The sequence below is a fragment of the Lingula anatina genome, chromosome 8, assembly GCF_051362555.1.
Source record: "Lingula anatina isolate TDL-2025a chromosome 8, LinAna3.0, whole genome shotgun sequence".
In the NCBI taxonomy this organism is placed as follows: Eukaryota; Metazoa; Brachiopoda; class Lingulata; order Lingulida; family Lingulidae; genus Lingula; species Lingula anatina.
This window is the reverse complement of record NC_141774.1, coordinates 17848069-17872397: the sequence shown is the minus strand read 5'-3', so window position 1 is coordinate 17872397 and position 24329 is coordinate 17848069. Positions and strand designations below refer to the sequence as shown.

The 24329-nt window shown below is 37.2% G+C and overlaps 3 protein-coding genes across 6 annotated transcripts in view; 2 read left to right on the top strand and 1 right to left on the bottom strand.

The window, feature by feature from the left end:
* The first annotated feature begins 844 nt into the window (after positions 1-844).
* LOC106161164 (uncharacterized) lies at positions 845-7897 on the top strand. Its single transcript, XM_087018900.1, has 9 exons — positions 845-997; positions 1297-1429; positions 3562-4151; positions 4342-4545; positions 4935-5075; positions 5336-5607; positions 5751-5953; positions 6383-6639; positions 7173-7897. Exons 2-9 carry the CDS (start codon positions 1306-1308, stop codon positions 7314-7316), a joined length of 1935 nt encoding a protein of 644 aa, XP_086875026.1. The 5' UTR covers positions 845-997; positions 1297-1305; the 3' UTR covers positions 7317-7897.
* Positions 7725-20107, bottom strand: LOC106167845 (translocating chain-associated membrane protein 1). The gene is made up of 12 exons (XM_087018901.1): positions 19941-20107; positions 18393-18450; positions 14788-14927; positions 14355-14471; positions 13925-13983; positions 13564-13648; positions 13059-13129; positions 12653-12763; positions 12358-12429; positions 11895-11966; positions 11331-11479; positions 7725-11016 (listed from the first exon to the last, which is right to left on the bottom strand). The coding sequence occupies exons 1-12, from the start codon at positions 20064-20066 to the stop codon at positions 10907-10909; spliced, it is 1170 nt and encodes a 389-aa protein (XP_086875027.1). The 5' UTR covers positions 20067-20107; the 3' UTR covers positions 7725-10906.
* The window catches only part of LOC106167860 (MYND-type zinc finger-containing chromatin reader ZMYND8), a 22060-nt gene continuing 17837 nt past the window's right edge, over positions 20107-24329 (top strand). For 2 of the 4 annotated variants that reach the window (XM_087018898.1, XM_087018896.1), the window contains exons 1-2: positions 20349-20504; positions 21809-21910. In XM_087018898.1, the coding sequence (XP_086875024.1) occupies positions 21810-21910 (101 nt within the window). In that variant the 5' untranslated portion in view covers positions 20349-20504; position 21809. Of the gene's footprint in view, positions 20232-20348; positions 20505-21808; positions 21911-23109; positions 23341-24329 lie in introns of those variants that run through there. The other 2 variants (XM_087018897.1, XM_087018899.1) reach the window with 2 other exon arrangements.

The window sequence follows — 24329 nt, the reverse complement described above, 5'->3', positions numbered from 1 at the left end:
TACATTTACCCTCTACCAGGAACGCATATTAATTAAGTACACTTTTCCTATTGGAGAAAGGTGCCAGAGACATATCTGTGCAAATATACTGAAGTAAAAATTCAATCTGTGAATACGGAATGTCTTGTTCTCAAAACATCTTCAGTGGTTTCAAGCGTCGATGTACATGTATAATAACATTCAGTTGATCAAAAATGCAAAATCTATATTTGTTCAAAGCCTTTTTTATGAAAATCGTTTAAACTTTTATTTGGTCACTTTCTAGCAGCAGTCATACTTAAAAATTGATGGAATTGTACCCTGTACCAGGGTCGCAGATACCAGTAATGTTGTGGACTCCCTGATACAGTGCAGAAAAGTCTTATCTAGAGGCGAATCTGTGAATATCTAGTAAAACATCAAACTATAGCCCATGTAGAGGGTACGAGAGGTGAAGGTGAGAAGCAGCAGGTCGCGTTCACGGACAAATACACACAGCTAGACATGATAAACATAGTATTTGTTCAGCAAAGGTTTTTCGGGGTCATAGTGCCAAATATATATATATATATATATATATATATATATATATATATATATATATATATATATATGGAGTGTATTCTCTTTCTATCTCTCTTTCCCTTGCTTCCTCTAATTCCTCGTCTCAATTTTACAGATGACAGAATGACACGGTCAACAATATCGACTTCTTTCCCTCCTCGTTTCCATGATGCAGGGCCCTGGCGCACATTGACCTGAAAGCACACAAAGACCAGCTGACGCTTACAAATAGAAAAAGGCCCCTCTTTTGTTGTAATTTCTATACCTTGACATACCCTCAGGTGAATATATGCGGCAAACAAAACACGCGTATCTCAAATTAGAATAAAGCACAAAATAGCGAAGGGGTACGAAATTATTGGATGGGCGTAACGAAGAGGGATTGAAAGACGTAAAAGGAAAAGCTGACGGCGATTTTTGAATTTTCAAGGAAAAGTACTGCAGATACGTGCTGGTAGGTTTTGTTTTGTGTTGCGTTTGTGTTCGCTCTTGTGTGTGTGTGTGTGTGTGTGGTGTGTGTGTGTGTGTGTGTGTGTGTGTAAGAAAAAGAGGGAGAGAGGTCAAATTGGAAAGAGTCGCTGAATACCTTTACGGTGAAGTATGTTGGGCGGTTTACAGAGGAATTCACTGTTTACTTTACTTTGAACAATTGTCGCAAATTGACTTTGTCCTTTTTTTTAGCATTTATTTAACCATTTATTTTACATTCAAGAATAAAATATCATTAAACGTTAGATTTTATAACCATTTCAGCACCACACCATGCCGAGGTCACTTGCCGCTATGTTAGTTTTGGTGTCTCTCCTCCACATGTCCCGGGGGCTAGAGGACTGGGAAGAGGGGATATATGACCAGCTCGGGTCTGTCTCTCTCCCGACATCAACCCGTAAGTAACAGTACCTAGAGTGACGCAGGGTTCACAACTTTAAATGGTACTTATAATCCGTAGTTCAGACCCGTTGTCAAGGAGGGTAGTTTCTTGGGTGGGTGTTTGGGGGGGGGGGGGGGGAGGGGGGGGGAGAGGTCAAAATAAACGCCCTTATGGCCTGAAAAGGTGCACTCCGAATCAAAATTTGTTCTTGGTTCTGTGCCATTTCTCAAGGACAACTAAAAGGAGTAAAAAGGTCCATCTTTTTAGGAAATAGATATCCTCTTTTGAAATTGTTTACTTAAACCCTGAAAATCCATTGTGTTGCGTCTTATTAACAATAGAAAAATACCTGTCAACGAATGTAGACTGTCCTTAATTATGCATAGAATACCCTGATAAAACTGCGCTTCTGGTTAAATATATCTTATATACAGTATTATATGATTGCAACTGGTACAAAGTGCTCAGAGGCCGTGGCAGTTATAGGGGCATCAGTATAGTGTATTTTTTATTGCGTAGTTTTTTATGGGGTGGATTTTATAGGGACAATTTTACGCAGCAGGTTATTTTGACGTACATGTGAATTCTTTAGCGGTAAATTTTACGCAGTAGCTTTTCAATGCAACTTATCAAACTGCAGGGTTACGTACGTGACGCTTTCCCCTTTAGCTGTACAACATATTCGAAAATACAGTATGAACGGAGATAGACAGGTTTATTTATAGGAATTAAATTTTAGACCGCTAAAAGAAAATAAATAAAATTTGGTTGAATTAATTTTTATTAGATTACCAAAATACACAAAAATGCATTTATTTTTTTTAAGGACTTCAGATATCATCGTAAAAGTACGTAAAGTACATAAACCACTTCTTGTTAAACTTGTCTGGGGACAAGTATTAGTTTTGATAATTTTTAAACAGATAAATGCCATGAATTAATGCTAATTTAACATCGATGCGTGTCAAACATTTTGGCTGTATTCCCAGAGCTTTTAGATCGATCTATCCCCGCAGGGAGTCTCACTAGATTACTGTCAGATAATCCGACTTAAATGTCCGTCCCGCCTACTACAAGCTGTAAGGGGGTAATTAACTTTCGTGTCCGCTCGGCTGACAGCTATTTAGCGTGAACCCCCAGGGAGTTAGGTCGATCTAAAGTAGATCGATCTAATCTCTGGAAATGGGGTCTTTGACACAGTTTTGAATCGCGTCCAAGCCAGATGTCAGAGCTCGAAGTGATGGCCGAAAAGCACTCTTTAGCGTGGGTTAAGGACTTTTAAGCTTTTCCAGATTGTTAAGGAGTAATGGTGAGTGTCCGACAAAATGGATCAAAACGAGGCTAGCTGGGAAAAAATACCCTTTACACCAGGAGATTACGTTAAGAATAAGTTTTCCGGGGGAAAACTTTGCACCATGCACCTTTCAACTGTTTTGGAGTGGAGCACTAAACAAAAAAATCGAGGCAAATAAAAAAATGATAGAAATAAAAGAAAAAAACCTTATGCAAGAGGCAACTTCTCCCTGTGCCTGTATTCAAAGCGGTCTAAAATTAGTATAGGTACTTTGTATTAGACGAGGAATGGTTTGTGGGTAACAGGGCGGTCAAGTGTGCTTGACAATGTTGACGTGACGTGCCATTCTGAATACTTGTTTAACTTATATGAATTGGTTCGCTGCATGAGCAGACGCATGTCTGAGCATCTGTGAGGGAAATTTTGTGAATTAGAGAAACACTGGCCTGCTCTCCTTACTTGTTTAGGTATGATAAAAATGAGGGTGCGAATTTTTAGTGGAGAGCCTCCCCTCCCCCCCCCCCTTTTTTTTTCATTTGAGAACAATTAATAGTTTTTGTCATTGTATCTTCTTGGATTGGAATGCTACATCTTGGGGTGGGGGTGTGCGTGGGTTCAGACCTACTGTTTGAAATTGAATAATAAATGAAACTGATCTTTGTTTTGATGAAAATATAAAAGCACCTACATGTAACACAGGGGTTAATCGTGGAAACGCTCGCTATCCTTTGGACCTTGAATAGTAGTAGTCTAACTAAACGACAAAGTGTTGTGGACCCAGAATACTTTACTACTTACTACACGATGTTATGCTATGCTGCTATGCTGTGCTATGTTATGTTGTATCTTATAGAAAACGCAGATGCCCAAAAGTACTTCATCTTTGGTGTAAAGCTGGTCATCTCCTTTTGGCACGATTTGGCAGAGGAATCCTTTCGAAAAGCACAGAATTTGGACCCGTCTTTTGGTATGGCCTACTGGGGCGAGGCACTGTGTAAAAAATGGTTTCTTTGGAATAGTGAGTTCCCGGACGACGCCAACGCCATCTTCCGTCGAATGGACGCCAATAATTCGGTGTGGAACCCACGCGAGGGAACATACGGTCCCGCGCCAAGGACGCCCTCGGAAGACTTGTACATCGACGCTCTCCGCACGCTCTTTCGCAACGCCTCGGCCGGAAACCTCCAACAACGCAACCAACTATTTGCCGATAAAATGAAGCTGTTGTATGACAGGTCTCCTAATGATGACGTGGGGGCCTCGTATTACGCCCTAGCTCTTCTGGAGATCAACCGAGTCGACGAGGCCAGGACGGTGCTGGATGCGGTCCTGCAGAGGTCACCTAACCACCCCGCGGGCCTCCACTTCTCCCTGCACGCCTTCGACTTCCACCACCCCGGGGTGGCCGAGAGGGGTTTAGCTGCTGCGGAGAAATATCCACAGGTGAGGTCTTGGTCTCAATCCAGCTTATTTATTTATTTATTTATTTATTTTAAGATTCTGACTACTGTTCTACAGGCTAAATTCTTTGTTATCACACATATGGAGTAGAATCCATTCTTAATTTTTTCTTTTATTAATTGATTAAATTATTTTATTTATTTCTTTATCTATTTATTTGTTTCAAATTCAGGTTGTCAAGGTGGCCTCTCATGGCGATCACATGCCGGCTCATATTTTTATTCGTATCGGGTTGTGGCAGGAGGCAGTGGACGCGGACGTTCTGGCACTGAAGGCGGGAGACGATTTCGCCAACGAGAGAAAAAATGGGGACATTACCTATGACAAATGGAACCGGTATCACTCCCTGGAATACCTGCAGTATTACCTGTTACAGGTGAGGGACTGAAAGGTTTATGTGACTTATCTGTTACGTCAAGAGTTTGATCGTCTGCTTCTGAGGCTTTTTTTTTTCGGAATAAAGAGGCATATGCCTACACATTAAATCTTATTATCAATATAAAAGCCGGCAGGCCCGTAGCCAGCAACTTCAAAATTGGGTTCTTTTTCTGAATAAGTGGACCTTTTACCATGAAACCTTCGTGTATCTAGATAAAATTTTTCCCAAAGGAGACCTTTTCCCAGCAATTGGGGGGGGGGGGGGCAGAGGAGGTCTTTCTACCTCCACCCACCCACCCACCCAACCCTCTCTGGCTACGGACCTTAATGGTAAACGTTATATTGTTCCTATTCAAATGCTCACGTGCACTTTGTATCTTATTTCAGCAAGGGCGCTTCACTAAAGCTGCTGAATACATGGAGCGCATGCGCAGCGCCTTACAGGCAGTGCCCGATGATCTTTTCTTCCGTCAGACGTGGTATAGAATGATAGCGAGGCAGTTTCTTGAGTCCAGAAACTACGATGATGTAAGATTAAAAATCTCTCTCTCTCTCTCTCGATAACTTGTACATGTATAAGTTTATAAGCAGGATAAAAGCATTTTTGTCAACGTATGCTATTTTAATACTACAGCTCTATGCCATTTACTGATCTAACGACTCAAAGAAAGAAGAAGTCCACTGAACATCAATACATTAATTAATTGTTTTCTTATTCCAGCCTCTTCTTCGATTCATAAGACTGGAAAAGTTGTCAAATAATAAAATCATTTTAAAACCACTTCCAGGTGCAAATGACCAGTCTGTCCTTCGATCAGCCGGCTTACGTTCCCCTTGAGAATGACTTATTCTGGTCATCCTACACGGAAGCCGGTTTTCTGCAGGCCAGAGCTATGGAAGCGATGAAGTTGAACTCTTCACGCGCGTCTGTCCTTGCGGACAGTGCTATAACGCGCATGGATGAGCTGATCAGCAAAACTGCGGAGACTCCCGCCTGGAGTTATGTTACGAAAGCTATACGTATTCTGAAACTACAGCTTCAAGCCACCAGGGAAAGTAGGTAAGTTTAAAAGAAAGTAGGATACAAATAAAAAAGAAAGGTACACAACTGAAGAAAGATAGAAAATAAAGCAAAAAATTATGAAAGATCAAGAAAAAATACAACAGCATAAGAACACGCAGTAAAACACCCATTACTTTCAGTGGCGGAAGAGTAACTCAAGCCTTATCACTGATGCGACAGGCGGCGGCTATACAGGACACAATGGTCCTGTTGACTACAAGCCCCACCCTTCTCTTCCTTCCAACCTATGAATTCTACGGTGACTTGATGCTGGGGAGTGGAGACGGGGCCGCTGCTGTTCCCCTCTACACCCGGGCCTTGAAGGATTATCCTAATAGAACAGGTGCTGTTTACCAATGTGCATAAATTAATTGGTAGATTTGTAGTTGTTGTTGTTTAAATTTAAGGCGACATTTATACGAAGAGCATTTTTAGCGAGGTTCCTTATTTAATATTTGTTTTCATCAATTTCAAAATCCGATCATTTATCGCTCTAAACTAACGATATCTGATTTTTATTACGCATAACTTCAGATTCTAAATTGCGGACAAAATTGCAAACTGCTTCGATCGTCCTTACGAAGCTCTAGTTCATAAGAGAGGCTAGGTCCGAGTTTTAAAGTGAGCTCAGAGTTGAATTTAATTGTAACAAACCCGAGATTTCTCTCTCAAGCACTTCTACCCGCGTTTTCTGAGCGCATAAATAAAAAGAAGTAAACAGAAGTGCTCAAGGACTAAAACATAATTTCTACTTTATTTCACCACTACACAGCCAGTCTTCTTGGCCTCGGCCGAGCACACGTGATGGCGGGAGATAACGCCAGTGCTCTGACGTACTACGAGAGGCTCTACGACGCCATCTGGACAAGCTCGGATGATTTCGAGGCCCGAAGGGACGCTGGCCGGGTGCTGTCAGGTCTAAGGGTCAGTCCGACTAAGACCACCATGGACACGGACGAAATGTGGAGGACGTGGATAATTATCGCTGCAGGAATTGTGTTTGTTGTGCTGATCATCATTGCGGTAGTGGTGAGTTTTTTTTTTTTTTTTTTTTTTTTTTTTTTTTTTTTTTTTTTTTTTGTTCTTTGTTTGTTGGTTTGTTGTTGTTTTTTTTAATCTTAATTTTAGCAGGGCTAAAAGGTTGTAGATCGTTTTTACATACCGAGGGCATTTCTATTTTGTTTGACCATAAGCTTCTTTTCAATCGTATTCAAGCCATTATAAAATTTCAGAGATTATTGATAACGACAGGAGCGTATTTTTTTCTTTGTTTTAAACTTTTAAATTGAAAGTAATTTGTTGTGAACATTTTCTCCATATGTAAGTCAAGACTAATTGCTCCTTGATAATAAGTCAGAGTTTCCTTAAGCTTCTTCAGTGTCAAAGTAAGCTTTTCTTTAGAGCCCAACTCCCCTCCCTTCCTCTCAGCTATGGGTTCTGAAGATAGATCCATAAGAGACTGGTTTAATTTCACTCGGAACTACTCGGATGTCTCCGCACTCGACAATAGTATGGAGCTTGCGGAATCAGCCGAGGATTGCCGATTGGGTTTAATTTTTCAGATCGTGGCGTACCTGAACAGAGCAAAGTACAGGAAATCCTTCCAGAGTGATCTCCCGCCACTGCATAAATATGACGTGCACAAGAAATCGGATGAGACGCAGGCCTACGAGAACCCTGCGTTCAGCGCTTACAAGAAGTTCTAGCAAAGCGAAAGTTTGGTTCAAAAACGCTCCATGTGACACGTTTTGTCTTTACTTATTAAATAACATAGTTGTAAGCAAACTCACAATTTATTAAGACCCCCATGTCTTCCTGTGTATTGTTATAATTCAGGACTTTGAGACATTTCCTCAGACGTAAAGTACCTTTAGGTCTTGTGACGTTTAAATTTTAAGGGGGTTTCAACATCTTTCAACATGGTTAAAATAGACCTAGAAATAACAAACAAAAATCTTGTTTCATTTATTTCGCATTAAAGCAAGCATATATGTTTATGCTCCAATGCGACTAATTTTACACACAAAAATAATGAATTTTTTTAAGTGGCTTGATTCAATTTAAATAGTCTGTCCATTTCTCAAAAGCCAGTTTAATGTGCAACACAACAATAATTTTGTTTGACATGTGACTTTATTAATATTCATCTGAATTTATTACAATATTCACAAACTTCTACACAATTTTGTACAGCACTAGTGCAATATGTACAGTGCTGTCCCCTATTGCAGGTTTACAGATCAGTGCTGCCACCTATTGTTTAGCTGTGAGTCGAATAGTCATGTCACCTACTCTGGATTTCTTTTAAAAAGTATTTCAAGAGTTGCATTTTAGAAATATCCATACTCCATGAATAAAAATTGAGAATGTTGATATTTCAGGGATAAACTTCCTGATACCTAGAACTTCTGTCTTAAGTGATGTAGCATGTACAGTGCTTAGAGTATAACCCTTAACTGGGTGTATTTTTGGTTTAGTCTATGAAAGATTCAACATTTCCACCCAAGAAGATGTGAAAATCACTTTCTGTGCATGGGCACAAACTATTTTTCCACCTATGTCTATAATTTTGGACAAAAATTGAATCCTTCATAAAAATCAAAGTGCTGTTACAATATAACCAACTGATATAAACATTTTTTCCGGTTATCACTACCTTATTTACATGTGTGAAAGGAATACCTATACGGTATACAAGAAGATTTTTTAAAAATCGATAAAAAAATCAATATAAATCCTATGGTAATTGTCAAACAGTTTAAAATTTGAGGATACTTAGGAATAAATGAGTATTTACATCCTGCAATACTCTAAAGGTGATTAAGGCTTTGTTTTTGAAAGCTATTATCTAACTATTTTCGTACATCTTTGTTTCATGTCAGAATTTATCTTCAGTATGAACAGTTTTATCTTCTGTTATGTAATAATGTTATGATATTTATCAATTGCCACAAATCATCAGTATATATATATATAATTTTTTATCATTATAACTTTCTTTCTTTAAGTGTAACTTTTTCTTACTAATAAATGAAATATTTTACTACAATGACACCTGTTTATTATTTTGAAATTCATTTCTAGAAACTCGTGCCATTATAAACCCCAGATCAACTTCCCATCCACAGCTGAAAGCAAAAGTCTTTATGAACGTATTTGTAACGTCCTGATATAATACTATAATATAGCTGATATATATTCATATAATTACAAAGCTGTTGGGGTGAGTTTACTGTGACCGTTTTTTAAAATACTAGATTAAGGCTGCATTCACAACTAAAGTTGTGCAGCGGACCTACAGATCCGTGGTTCAAATATGGCAGATCCGCTTGAAAACTTACCGCGGAATCCCTGTGGGGAATCTACTCGGTGTCTATTAGGAGATAATGCGGCAAGTATTCAGGTGTGTCAGTCATATTTGATCCACAGATATCTTAGTCCCCAGATCAAATTGTTCTGAATAGGCCCTAACACTGTTACCTCTTTATCCATGGTGTCTTTAAGATATGTAAAAAAAAAAAAAAACTAACCAAAGCAAGTATTATTTGAAATCAACATCACATGGATAATTATGACTTTTTTTTTGCACAAAAGCAAACACTGAGCTGACAAATCAACACTTAGACACACCTCCACTCTTTTTTTAATAATGTACCAAGACACTGAGTCCTCTAAAATAACTTATTCAATATGTTCTACATACCTAACACACTGCAGTTCATAGTATTTTCTTTCAGCAATGACTACACTATGTGACTCTGTAAAGCGTTTTTACAACTGTTGATGAAGTTTCAACAGAAGGAATGAAACCAGTCTCATTTTTTTTTCTTTTTATGACATCGGTGTTTTTTTTTGTTTTGTTAAAAAATAATAGCTATCTATATAGAGCATTCCCAAGATAACAGAACTTCGATTGATCTCCTTCAGGACAAACATTCCCCTGTAGCTGCTACCACTAAACTAACAATGACAATATTTAAAAGAAACAAACTGCTACAAAGAAAAAAATGATAATAATTAATTAAATTCAAAACCTCTTGCACACTCCTTTTGAAAAAAAAAGTGCACTTGATAAAAAAAAATTAACGTTCCCCTCACAACAATGATGAAACTACCATATCTATATAAGACAGGTCACGACATCACCCATCTCTATTAAATGAACCTAAAGCAAATTTTAAGCAACACTGTTTTCATCTGAACTATAATTACAATGCCAATATACTCTCAACTGAACAAATTAGTGTCCATTCTCACCTAATGTCAAATCTTCTTATTAAGATTTCAATATTACAGATACTACAGCAGCACCTTCTGTCTGTCTCTCTCTCTCTCTCTCTCTCTCACACACACACACACACCTTTTCCCGTCAATGTAACCCCATCTCTTCTTGCCCTGCTATTTTAGCTCAAAAGTTAATAATTAGATGCAACTGCTCATTTTCTCTCTAATTATGAGCCTTTAAGAGCTGTGACGAGAGGAAAATATGCCCCAAAGGGAGGGAGCAGGGGGCATGAAAGAGAGACAAACCTATGAAAACTCTCTCTCATAAATAGAATGGTTTACACCTCCAGTTGGAATATTTGGCTATTGAAACCCAGCACCACTTTGATAAAAATTATCATAAAGATAACTTAAAGAAATCCCTCAGCTTTACAACAAAACTCATAATAATAATAATAATAATAATAATAATAATAATAATAATAACAAATTACCAGTGCAGTCACAACACTCACTGCTCAAAATACTCTTCCAATAAAACCAATTTTAGTTGGCTGTTTGCCATATCATACACAGACTTTAAACTACATCTAATAAATGAGGCATATCAATGATTTCCCAATTATTATGAAGGCAAAGTCTGGCACAATGAACATAAAAATAAAGTCCTCTCAATTAGGAATTATTACACATCGCCTCTTTGTTTATCAAATATCTTAAAAACAAAATAAAATGAAAATTCTGACATCAGCATTACATCGTAGCTCAAAAAGGTCTTTCTAACTCTCAATCTATCCTATTTAGCTATGCTGAGCAATAAGAATTAAGATTACACCCTGATAAAGATGGCCAACTGTTGGGTCAAAATATCTTCTTGCAAATCCATAAAAACCTGATTGAGTTACAAAATAACTAATATAGCCCTTCACTTACACCTGAGAACCATAAATTTTATCATTTACCAGATGAATTCCTGTTGATGCCATCTGTTGTCTTATTTTATATCATAACTCTCTGCTCCCTTTCAAATGACTGGAATTTCACGTTGCCAGGCAACCATGTGACCTTGACCTAGTTTCTCTTGACCTTGGGTGTCCTCTGTCTGACAGCAGGAGATCCGTTCTCTGACACGGTTCCTTCATCATTCTCAGTAGTGGAGTCCTCGTCCTCGCTCTTTTTGCCTGCAAATTAAAAGAAGAAATAACATTAGAAATCAGTAAAACCTTTTTGTCATGGAAATAGTTAATCATTATTAAAAGTAGTTTTCTCAGTAGTGGACTTATTTGTCCTGCCTGGAAATGAGCAAAAATGGCACTGATATCAAGATTACCCTGTCAGTTTATCAAAGAGGAAATACACAGACTTGTTATTTTTCTACACTCAGTGGTAGTATCAAATTTAAAATATAACCTGTATGGCAAGTAACATGCAAAGTTAATACCAGTGCTGACCATTACTTTGCTGAGATACAAGATCAACTCCCCAGCAGACGCACCTTTAACCTTCTTGCTCTTCTTTCCAACTCCGGACTTGCGTGCTGCGGAGGAGCCCGTGCTGCGCTCACGCATGCGCTTCAGGTGGAAGGTGATGAAGTTCCACATCATCCAGGCTTGCAGGAGACATATAGCAGCAAGGCAGTTGATTCTGGAATATAAGGACTGTTTGTTATGACAAAGCTTATGTATTGTTATATATGGGTTATTGAAGGCAGGGGAAGGTGAAAAGGGGGGGGGGGCAAATCGGCACATTTTAGACTAAACTGAACAGAGTGCAGAGTACAGAATACTCCTTTAAAGCTCTCCATGTTTACTATCAAAAAATTTGAATATTTTGATTCTTTTGCAATAGACCTAATGAAAACTTGAAAACAGTTGGGACATTCAGATCAGAACTGACTAATGTAACAAAATGGCAGATGTTAAAATTGAGGTGGGTCTCTTGTAATGACTGTACACATTTTCTAACAGTACTGAAAAATTTTATCAGTCATGACTGTTGGGTACAACAGCTCCAGCATGTCTGTGGAAACATAGCCGAATTTTCACCAGAGATGACATACCTTACAATCTGAGTATTGAAGTTGCCGTCCTTTACACTCACAGCATGCACACCTGTCTGCTCCAACCCATACCTGGAACAGAAACATTTGAAGTGTGAGGTGCATTTACAGTGACCATAGGCAGGTATCTTCATAGAACTCTTGATTTTGTGCACTGACATACTAGGTAAACTGAATATTAATTTCGAACACAATTCCAATTAAATAAATAAACATCAGTTAACCAAGTCAAGTCGAAAAAATACTAGCAGAAGAAATTTAAGTGGCTGACACACACACACGCACACACACACACACACATTAATTTCGTTGCAATTCCAATTAATTCAACATAGTTAACCAAGTCAACCTGAAAAATATTCGCAGAAGAAATTTTAGTGGCAGAGAGAGAGAGAGAGAGAGATAGAGAGATAGAGAGATAGAGAGAGATAGAGATAGAGAGAGAGAGAGAGAGTTTACATACCAGAAAGTGAGTACAGCCAGGGTGATGCTACCCAGTCGGACCAGCACAAACAGGACGTTCCATGCCATGAATCTGGAGAAAAAATTATTGGTAATTACAGTTTCCCAAATGAATTAATATAATTATATGGAAAACATATAACAAAAGTTTCTTACTCATTTTTAGCCCAAATGCAGGTGGTGGAAGAAAGGTCCACATTTTCTAACCCCCCTCCAAAAAAAATAAATAAATAAATAATAATAAATAAAATAATAATAATAACAATAAAAAAAATAAAGAAAGAAAAGTATCTTACCCAGTATTTGCCAGGTCTGTCCTATCAGCAAAGTACAGAAGTCTGGCAGAGTGAAACACAGCCTCCACAAAGTAATGCAGAACCATCATGCACAGGGCAACACGAGTGAAACTGAAATAAAACGTAAACAATATTATCTAGTTTTATCACATGTAGGAAATGACTGCAATGCTTTGTTTTTCTAGGAAAATTTTGGTGTTCACTTCTGTGTATGTGACCAATCCCTTCCTGGCCATCAACCTTATTCACACTAAGGCATATCTTTTGTTTTAGTAAAATAAATGTGTGTGTGTGTGTGTGTGTGTGTGTGTGTGTGTGTGTGTGTGTGTGTAGATCCGTAACTTGAAACATGCCTGAGAAGACCCTAATATTCAGAAATGCTATAATGTTAAAGTGTCATACTCACTTGAGAAGATAGGCACCCGTAATAAACACAAAGTACAGAGCTGCGTATGTGATCCTGCTCATCATTTCCTCCTGAAAAATAAAACAAACAAAAAAAAAAAATCCTAATAAATTAACAAACCATTACAATTAATAAGTGGAAAAAAGAATAGCAATTACACCAATAAAACAAAAAGGCAGTCGTAATATGCTTGTGATCGATTTGATCTGTACTGCACTCCATTCTGGTATAAATCTAGAGTTGTGTTGATGATTGTGCTGGAGGTAAAAGATGTGTTAGGTGAGACACAAATGTTGATAAGATCTGTTGGGTGAGACAGACATGTGAGGTGAGATGTGTTACCTGAGACAATTGTGTTGATAAGATGATTGTGTTAGGTGAGACAGATGTGTTAGGTGAGACACGTTAGGTGAGACAATGGCATTGATAAGATGGTGTTAGGTGTGACAGATGTGTTAGGTGAGACAGATGTGTTAGGTGTGACAGTTGTGGCAAGAAAATTTACCTTCTTAACCTTCTGGAAGTAGAGCTCAGGAATACAGTGAACCCAGTATGCAATCTGAGTGATGAAGTAGAACTTGATCACAAACCTGCAACACGAAAATGACAAGTAAGACAGAAATATACATTTTTGTTTTACAGGAAATAAACCCAGGAATTTAATTATTAACGGTAAGGTGTAATATTTTTTAATGGAGGAGAAACCAAATCCTGCAAAGAATATTCTTAAAAATTAATTTAATACAATAATATGCAAAAATCAAACTTACATTCTTTCATAAAATGAATATTTAATTCTCCCTTTTTCAAATATTTTTAAAAAATCACCAAAAATAACACAATAAATGAATCAAAATTACACCTACTGTAGAATTCCATGAGGATAGCCCTCCCATAAGTTGCTGATGCTGGTCACAAAGTCATTCTAAAATAACAAAATAATTTCATTTCATAAACATATAAAATACTTCACTTAAATTATATTGTGTTTTAAATGAGTGATCTTTTTATTTATCCATACCCATAGATTTGAAAGTAATTTATAATTAACCACATAAAAAAACAATCATTATCCAACAATTATGTATAATAGCTTCTTCCTGCATCAGTGTACCATCTAATCATGAAAAAAAATGCTGGTTTTTTATTAACTTGCAAGTTAAACTACCTCAAAAGCAGATTTATGCTGCATGGAGCTTGATAAAATTAAAAAAAAAAAAAAAACTGAGCCAAAAATAAGTCGTAGCATTGGCTGCCAAGGATATAAGCCAACAAAGATGAGAACTGCTCCCTTACCCTGAAGATAATGTCTGCTCCCCAGGCGGTGGACACTAGGTAGAAGACCAGTAGCTGACCAGACTCATTGAACTTGCTGTGCTTCACCTTAGACAGGTGCATCTTACGGTTCAGCTTCTGAAAGGGGAGAAACAAACTGTCGTGTCCACTTATGTTTGAGAGGCTTAAATGTCTATTTATTTACTTTTTTAACTATTCCTTTTATAATTACCTACTGTACTTACTTAATTTATTCATTCATTTATTTACTTTTTTATTTATCTCATGTTATTCATAAATCATTGTCTGTTTGCAAATTTCTTGGCCAGTTTATTTGGACATTTATCCTTTCATTTATTTACGAATTCCTTATTCTAAAATATCACTTTTTGATTTTTAATCCTCTTGAACAGCGAAAATACACTATATGATGATAAGAAAACATAATACTAACATCCAGGATGTACTCCTGCACCACGGCGTGAACCACCACACAGATCAGGGTGTAGAAGAAGATACAGAAGATGTCCTTCATTCCATAGGTATAGAACACATGCTCAATGTCCTCCTCTTCTCCTTCGTACTCTGTGGTCACTGGAAATAGGGCAAATATTGTTCATGTAAAAATTAGGTAAATCCAGACTTTACGAAAGGCCAAAAAATCTGTCAGACATTCGGTCTGCCAAGCTTGAAAATTCTGTCAGACCGAAACAAAATCTGTCAGACCGAAGTAAAATAATAGAAATGTGAACCATTATACACAGTGTTTGCCTCTAAGGAAAATTAGTTGCTGGACCGAAAGTCCAGCCATCATGAAAAGTAGCTGGACTGAATGTCTGCTGGATGGGAAAACTTCTCAGCCCGTTCTGAAAGTTGTCAGCCCTGGGCAGACGGTCCAGCCTTAATTTCTAACACTGATTATACATGTTTTCATGTGTATTTTCTAAGGTTTTAAATCACTGACATTAAATCAAATATTAAATTTTTGATATATATTTATTTGTAAAAAAGTAAAATAAGAAAAAAAAAATAGACAAAAAATTACTAGTACTTGCATAACAAGTTTTTTTATTTAATGAAAAAAAAAACATTGTGGAATGACACAAGGACTAAAAACAATACAAGTATGAAGAATGTGTAGCTAGTAATATCAAATGTATGTCCATAAAAACGTCCGTTAATCAGATAACCATTTCACACGTTGTTTTTGGCAATAACATATGCATTTTGAAACAGCACAGTAAGGCGGTCTCTTTCATCCAATTGAAGCTTTCACAGGGACTGTCCAGCCCGAGTCTAAGTCCCTTCTTCACTTTATTTCTTTTTTTATAAAAAGAAACTCAAACGGTGAGTTTTTCTCAAGTTCATGTGCTCTTTCTCCAACTCGTGGTGAACGGTACATGCAAATACGTACATATGTTCCATACTTTAAGAACCCGTAATAAAGCTGTAACAGTTATGTTGCTATTGATCAAAATGAAAACTTTAGTACTCCTGACACTTGGCTCACACTATTTTCCTCTCCTACAGATCATAAGTCCGGCAGGGCCTACCTTCTTTCCAATTTTAGTAAACTTCCGTTTCTCTTCCTCACTTCGTTTTCATTTTTGCCACGCTTTGCACCAACGAAGTGTTTAAAGTTCAACAAAGTCATTTTCTAAACAAAAGGCTTATCCATGAGTACTGTGTACGACTGATAATGAATAAACAGAGGATCAAGTCTGTAAAAACGCAAATAGCACGAGCACATGTGTTGCGGCCATTTTATGGGGTATTACAAAAACGAAAGCGAGACTGTACATTACATCATCCAGGAATCCCCCAACCTCAGCCAGTCACAAAATAGTATTTGTGAGTGAAACTGAGGTTAATAAATTATGTATAATTAGCTGGGAACTCCCCGAGATTTTCACCCCGTCTCTTTTCGAATGAAGTAAAATATATCGTCCAGAAAAGAAACAACAACGTATTCCTTATATTTACACATTTCCAGTCAGTTTGAAAACTCGCCGGACATAAGGTCCGACGATACAGGAATTTTTATCGGACCGAGACGAAATTTGCCAGGCATGTCCGACGGTCCGACGCCTTTCGTAAAGATCATGATAATGCCCTTCTCAAAATTCCTGTGAAGCTACCATTGTACATTGTAGATCCAACTCCATGGGGACTCCTGTAGATGGGCCTCATGGGATACATGATGTGTGTGTGTGTGTGTGTGTGTGTGTGTGTACGTGTGTGGAGAGAGAGAGTGTGAGTGAATGCATATATTGTTCTGTACGTGTGAAAGTGGAATAAAGCTCCAACCACTGTTGCACGAAAAAGAGTGTGAGTGAATGCATATATTGGTCTGTATGTCTGAAAGTGGAATAAAGCTTCACCCAGAATTGCTTGGTTCTTGATATTATTTTGGCCCTGTGTTTTCTGCTCAACATGGTTTTGGTTGAAATTCTGGCTGTGGTAGCTAATGTCTAAAGAAAGTGAATACTAGTCCAGAAGGGTGGGGGGAGAGAAGAAAATAAAATTTAAAAAAATTCATTTTCTATAAAATCTACTAACACCAACAAGATGAAATACACCACAATTTTTTCCAAGCTTCACTTTTATACCTATCTGTATATATTAGGCTACATTCAAAATAGTCTACTGGCCAAAAATGGCGACGGACTAAAAAGCTTGCCCTCTTATCCACTAACAGACACTGAAAAGATTCCCCGTGGGGAAATATTCAAGTGGGTCGGCCATATTTTTGACCTGTGGACTAGTTAGTCCGTGATTCTGAATGCGGCCCTGGTTTTAATGAACCACAGACCTCAAATCTGCAATAATCTCAAGCTTATTCAATACCGAGTACCAAAATCCAATTATCCTAACATCGATTTCATAATGGTACATTTATAAACTTTCTTTTTGCATGCCACATCAATTACGTTGCACTTTTTTTCTTAGATCTAATTTAGAAAAACAACTTTCGTAATTATGATTTCATGGAAATTCAATTCAATAAATGTGGTTCATGTAATAACCCCCCCACGTGTGGTTAAGGAGTACCACATGCAACGCAGGAGGTTATTAGACATGTTCATCAGGTAAGTATTCTTTCTCTTCATTAGCAAGTTTGATCAATACTTAAATGCCAAACTGTTTGTAGACAGAAATCTCAATGATGTTACTCATACCAATATTGAATTTCTATCGCACGATGTTCATTTCATGTACTTTTAATAATAAGTTTCTATCACAAGCTTTAACCAGAACTTTTGCACACCTTTTTTAATTTCCTGTTTGTCAGATATATATATAACTTGTTTACAACGGGATGAATATATATATATATTGGCTTTCCCACTCAAAATTTAGATATGGAAAAAATAATGAGTATGTACTGTATGTAACATTTCCTGAATCAAAGAAAACAAATCGTTGAAATTTATTTTGTTCTTGTCTACAGAATATGTTTACAACCTGTTGGCGCACGTATTAATTTAACCTTAATTGAAAAAAATTTACAAATGATTGATCTAGATTTGGGAACCAAGTTTTTGAGCAAGTATATCAAAATCTGAGTAACAACTAGACAGGGCAGACATAATCACAATTTACCTAATTATTACAATCAGCAATTTAACAGGGTTAAATGCCAGCAATAAACTTGTTTACAACGGGATGAATAAGAATACAAACAGACCAATTAAAAAGTCTTCAAGTCTGTAAGCTGGATCAAGGCTGCCTTGCAATGTAACAGTTAATACAATGGTTTACAAAAGTAATTCTAAGTTTCATTTACAAACTGACAGTTCTTCATTTAATCTAAAAATGAGCAAAAATGTTCATTAGCTTGGTGGTTGGATCATAAGTGAGAATTTTCAAAGACAAGCCAAAAAACTTTCATATCATTAGTTTAGCTAGCGGTCAGTGAGTGTCAGCAACTGCTCACATCAGTCTGATGAAGGCTTTCATCCAGGTTGGCCGTAAGTTAATGGTATGAATGTTTTTCGGCTTGTGTTTGATCATTTTCATTTATTATCTAAAAATATTCTGAACTTCTCTCTCACTCACCATTGTATGTGACATTGTGCTGCATAGCAACAAACAGTGACGCCACTGGTGCTGTCGCCTGGAATAAAAAAATAACAGTTAAATTGAAAACAAACTCACAAATGTGGGATTTTAAGACATCAAAGAGAGATGAGGAATGAACTTACGTAAAATGTGACAAATGCAGTGTGTGCAGGTGTGTGTGCTTGCAAGCATGTGCACACGTTTGTGTCACTTTAGATACTTAATGTAACACACCATCTGTACCTTCAGTATGAAATGTACCATGGCATTATTGCTGCTAATATGTAATATATACAACCAGTGTTTGCCTCTTAGGTAAATAAGTTGCTGGACCGAAAGCTCAGCCATTTTGAAAATTAGCTGGCTAGAATGCCTGCCGGGTGGGAAAACTTCTCTGCTCGTTCTGAAAGTTGTCTGTCCCGGGCAGACGGTCCAGCCTTAATTTCTAACACTGTATACAACGACTCCGTCTTGTGATCTACTCATGGCTCGTTAACTTCATCCATCCAACAAACACCACATCACACTGCCAGCAATTTCAAAGGATGTTCTTTTACTAAGACAAATGAGACATTTTATCCCTTTTGCAGACTAAACTTGAGAAAATAGCGATTCAGTGTGGGCCTTTTCAATCGAAAGGGTTTTTCATTCCACCTTCCTTTCCCTCCATCTGTGCATCTTAAATTTGAAACCTTGTCCTAATCATTACTGTAAAAGGTGCTTTGCATGTATCACCTACAGTAATATAACTTGACTGGACATTTGAGTGCAATTAACCATTTCAAATGGCTTGGTGTTGTCTTTGAGATTAGTGCAACTAATGTGCACCATGCACGCATTCACCAGCCAGTGTGGCTGATCATCATTGATCATCCATTTGGAAATACTATCTCAAAACAACTCTGCTTAAAACCCCAGATTAGCCAGCATAATGGTACCTGTACTCAATGCTTCACTGTACCCATATGTTATGTCTCCAACCTTTTTATGGCACATTTGCTGTCTATAATATTGAAGCTAAAAATATATCAACACCTTCATTTCTAAACTTTTCTGATATTTGATATGCAGGTGGTTTCTTAGGTCTAGACATAGTGGCAAAACATCTGGTTTGCTTTCAACAGTTAAGTATTACGATCTTGAAATATAACAATGGGACTTTCAAGCTAATTCAAACCTTTTAAATGGTTTAAATTATCACGTCGTTTAAAGAAGTAAAGTTCTGATTTAAAAAACACAATAAATGCACTATAAGAAATAATTGCTAATTCATTTTGCCTAAAATTTCTAAGTGTTCTCCAAACTATGCGAGTGGGTTGAGGAAAGTTGTGTAGAAAGCATACGGTCAGCGTTAAGTCTTAACATTACAGCTTGCTCAATGAACTAAGTGCCTAAAATATCATAAAAAGACTGTTTATTATGCGTCGTTTGTGCACAAAGAGCACATGCATGATAAAGTACTGCATGCGGCAACATTTTTCACAAGTAAGGACGGCGGCCCACACGATTGGAAAAAACAGCAGGTCGTCTTTTCCACCAACTAACCTGAAACATCAGCCCAATGACAAAAACCATCGCTACGCAGGACACGATGTCGGCATGGTTCTGAATCACAAACTCGTGGCTGAAAATTGGTGGATTTTTGGTGCTTTTCCTCTGGCGGAGACCCATCTTGATGCGCTGCCAAAAGTGTTGATGTGGCTGTGTGCGGCTTGTCGGCTAAAAGAGGAAGTAACACGCTTCACAAGCGCAGAAGTCGCGATGCACAGGAAGTGGAAATCTATGAAAGACCGATTTTCATTGGTCAGATCTCTTTCATTTCCAGATTGACTGCAAGTAAGTTTTTGTACCGTTTATGATCTTCGAGAGAAAATTGTTTCCTGTTAAAGTTTTAAGTTTATATTTTTAACTTTGTCATAAGAAATGCCTTGCATTATGCTGAAATTAAATAGAGAGAGCCTAATTTATAACCACGAGTGGCCTTTAATAAGTTGACCAATCAGAATGGAGTATCTCATGCTAATTTCCAAGATGGAGATCTCCCGGTGAAGGTGTGCCTAGAGTTCTAAGTTATAAGGCGAGGTACTAAGCACGTAACAAAACAAAAGGGTAGGTGGAAAACTTTCCACTTCAAAGATCGTTAAGAAGTCATAGATTAAAAGCCATTGCTGCTCTTGGTCATTGGATTATGTTGTGGGACAATAACCCTTCATTCGTTCGTCTCTTTTTCTTTCTTTCTTATGACCTATTTTGGGTAATGACCGGTTTGGACAATATGGGTTTTCAGCCGAAGTAGATGAATCTTACTTTCGCAATTGGCGATTTGTGAACTCACAAATCCCGTAATCTGTACCAGTAATTACAGGCCAGGGGGGATTTTCTGCACTGTATTGGTAGATAATTAAATCAGAAATGGACTTAAAATTGAACTGAATACATCATACAACAGTGCCTTAGCTGTACAGCGCAGACAATTAATTTCACTGTGGTGAGATTTGGAGTGAACTCTTAATTAAAAAAGCAGTTTTGTATTCATAAACCCCCTGGACTGTAAGCTGGCTTTGGTATATGTTTGTCAAAAAAAAAACAAAAAACAAAACAAAACAAAACAAAACAAAAAAAACCACTTAATTATTATAAATTAAGTTGGCCAACGGAGAGCTTAGTTTTGCTTTTACTTACCATTAGTTAGAAAAAAAGGAGAGCTTTTTACCAACAGAGTGCTTTTAATTAATTAAGGATATTTATAATTAGAGAAAAGGGGAAGGTTGGAGAGTTTAGGGACTCACTGGTGTATGTTTAGACAACTTTGATTAACATGTTTTTCTTGTGGGAGTGTGTACAGTAAATGTGTGTGTGTGAGTGTGTGTGTGTGTATGTGTGTGTGTGTGTGTGTGTGTGTAAGAGAGAGAGAGAGGGAGAGAGAGAGAGTACACTCTAATTTTTCGTTTGATGCTTTATATGATGGTGGATTTCATTTCTATTCTTCAGTCTTATACTATCTACTCAAAAAACTGATGTGAGGTTAAATTTTTCTTCTAGAAGTTTCATGAAAAAAAGAATGTAAAATGAAATCCCTGATGATATCTTGCCAGACATTGAAATAGGAGTTAAACTGCCATTGTTTGAAGACTGTTACATTGTCTTATGGACTTTCAGTTTATGTTATGAATATGTTTCATAGGGATCTTGATCACAATTTAGAATTAACTGCTATAAAACCCAAGTCCTAATCTTGGTTTATACTGTACTTGGACCTCCATCAAGGGTATGTAAACTTTCACATTTATAGTTGGCTACGATAGGACTGCGATCAAGCGTTAACTGGAGTTGAAATTGTGAAAGTGACTGTCCCTTTGGAGATCTTATTGCAAGTGGCTTCTTTCATTTGTGGATCATCATTAATTTTCCAGGATGTCCGAGGAAGCAAAGCCATCCAGAACTGACCATGACAGTAGCCATCAGGATAGCAGCCAGCCATTAGCTGTGAGGAAGAGCCCTAGGGGAAATGCTGGGTAAAATGCACATTAATTTTTTTTAAATTATTTTTAAAAATTCAGTTTCAAATGTAATCCTTACCCCCCCCCCCCCCCCTCAGGACCTCCCCCCCCCCTTCAATTTCTGGTCCCCTTTGAAATTAGAATTTTGACTAGCTGGGGGGGGGGGGGGCTCCCCCTGTATTATATCATAATATCAACATAAAAACCTATGTCTCTATGTATTATTTTCTTATGTAAACTCTCTAGGCATATTCCACCTAATGATTTGTGTAGTGTTCTTTTTAATCACATGTAAGATTATGTTTAAGATGATAATTGTAGAATTAAAACAGTGCTGATTTGGTATGCTTTCTTGTCAAAACAATGGTTTGTATAGGAAAAAGAAAGGGAAAAATAGTAAAAAAAATGAGTCATTTAAATTGTTTTTGCTTTACCCTTTATTTGCTTGACTTTAAGAGATGATTCAAAACAGTGTTCATAAGATATTTATTTATTAGTCAACATTGTATCAAGCATGCATCATCTGTTTGTTTTTTTCAACCACTGCATGTGTTTACAACGTGAAGTAAAAAAGTTCCTGCTTACATAATTTTTTTTTTTTTGATGTAATTATCACATGAGCATAATTTTGGATCTGATTTCTATTTATATTTGAGTTGGATTGGTAATGATGTTAATTATGTTATTCCACGACCAACTGTAGGTTTTCCCTAATTAACAGTATATGGTGGAGTGATAATAACTGATGTATTTATAAATTGCCGATTAACACAAAACATTTTAATGATGGCAGGGAAATTAAGAAATACATACAATATATAGGCAGAGATTTATTACCCAAATGATTTTTTCTTATGAAAATTATTTTGTCTTTCGGTAATTATTGAATTAATTTCTTTATTAGATATATTTATTTTATGCAAACACGCAAGTGAAATAAAAGGGAAAAAAAACAGTTGGTGTATCCATTTTTCATCTGGTTTTTTAAATGGTTATTCTTTGTAATGGAATCTTTTCACAAATTATTATAATATATAGTATTTTGATATTAGCAAACGTATATAGATAGATAGATAGATAGATAGATAGATAGCTGAAGTGAAAAAAGAAAACCGCATACATGCAGTTTGGGCCAGTAAATATTTCTGTTGTTGTATACGATATAAAGTATCAAGAGTTATGATTGAACACTTTCTCTTAAAAATCCTGAATCATCCATTAAAGCATTTTTACCACCTTCGGATACCAACCATATATCCTAGCAACCAGTGACCAATCAGAATGTGGTTTCTGTGACGACATGTAAAATGATTGACATCTGACTTTTGCTCTAGCATGGACTGCCATTTTGAATAAAATTAAACCAGAGAGATATGAAGGCAGCTTGATACAGATTTTAGTTTATGTTTTTGTCGGGAGAATCAAGATTTGCATTCATGTTTTTGGTATGTGAGATTGCTTGCCCCTTATAAACACGGTACCAAGCTAGTTGAAACTAAGTGAATTTCTAAATATGTCAGTAGGTCAAGATGGCATTGTTGAAATGTGCATGCATGGCTATATATATATATGAGATGGACAAGAAGAGGTCTGTTGTATGATTAAAGAGTTGTTATAACAGTTTTCACTCTGCAAATAAATTGTGAAACATTCCTACATGGCAAAATAACATGATGACCTGACTGATTTTATGTTTCATCCTTATTATAAACTATATTAATTTCATCTACCAAAACAGATTAAAGTGTTGTCTGCATGGAAGTCTAATGGGGTATGAAAGAAATTAAGTAACAACGAGGACAATGGTGCACGTCATTTTGTTATGTCTCCAGATTATGCAAGATATATAGTTACTTTGATATTAAGTGACTTGCCATGCAGAGAAAACAAGGCTATTATTTCATACTTTATACTATCTGCTCAGCAATTTTAATTTATCATATGGGTTTTACTCAGACTCTAATAGCAATAAGGCTGTCAAAGTGCCCTGCTATGTCACTTTATACTGCTCAGATATAATTATTAGTACCACCAGCGTGTACGCTGGCGGTACTCATGGTTTTAGTCCCGACCCGTCTCGTCCGGCTCCGTTGGCTCCGCCGGCTCCGTTGGCTCCGCCGGCTCCGTAAGCTCCGCCGGCTCCGCGTACTGGCGCCGGATACAAGTCACCGTTACCGCTTCTCCTCCTAGACCGCAAGGACCCCTGTCCCCATCTCTTGGATTTAGGTCACATATAACCTCAACTTGAACCCCCAGATTTTTTTGTCTCAGTCGGTGCATTAACCTGGGCGTGACGCTTGTTGAAATGCACCCTTGTCAAAATTTTTGAAAATTCAATGCCAATTATCTACCCTACGGAAGGAATTATGGGAAAAATTTCTACAGACGGCTTTCCAAAAGTCATATGTGTAGATTTCAAATATGCCCTTGGATT

Coding starts and splice junctions, on each gene's coding strand:
- LOC106161164 (XM_087018900.1), top strand. CDS start 1,306: ATGCCGAGGTCACTTGCCGCTATGTTAGTTTTGGTGTCTCTCCTCCAC. Junction 1,430..3,561: donor CTCTCTCCCGACATCAACCC/GTAAGTAACAGT, acceptor TGTATCTTATAG/AAAACGCAGATGCCCAAAAG. Junction 5,954..6,382: donor GGATTATCCTAATAGAACAG/GTGCTGTTTACC, acceptor ACCACTACACAG/CCAGTCTTCTTGGCCTCGGC.
- LOC106167845 (XM_087018901.1), bottom strand. CDS start 20,066: ATGGGTCTCCGCCAGAGGAAAAGCACCAAAAATCCACCAATTTTCAGC. Junction 14,472..14,787: donor TGCAGGAGTACATCCTGGAT/GTTAGTATTATG, acceptor CTCCCCTTTCAG/AAGCTGAACCGTAAGATGCA. Junction 12,764..13,058: donor ACGGGTGCCTATCTTCTCAA/GTGAGTATGACA, acceptor GTTTTATTTCAG/TTTCACTCGTGTTGCCCTGT.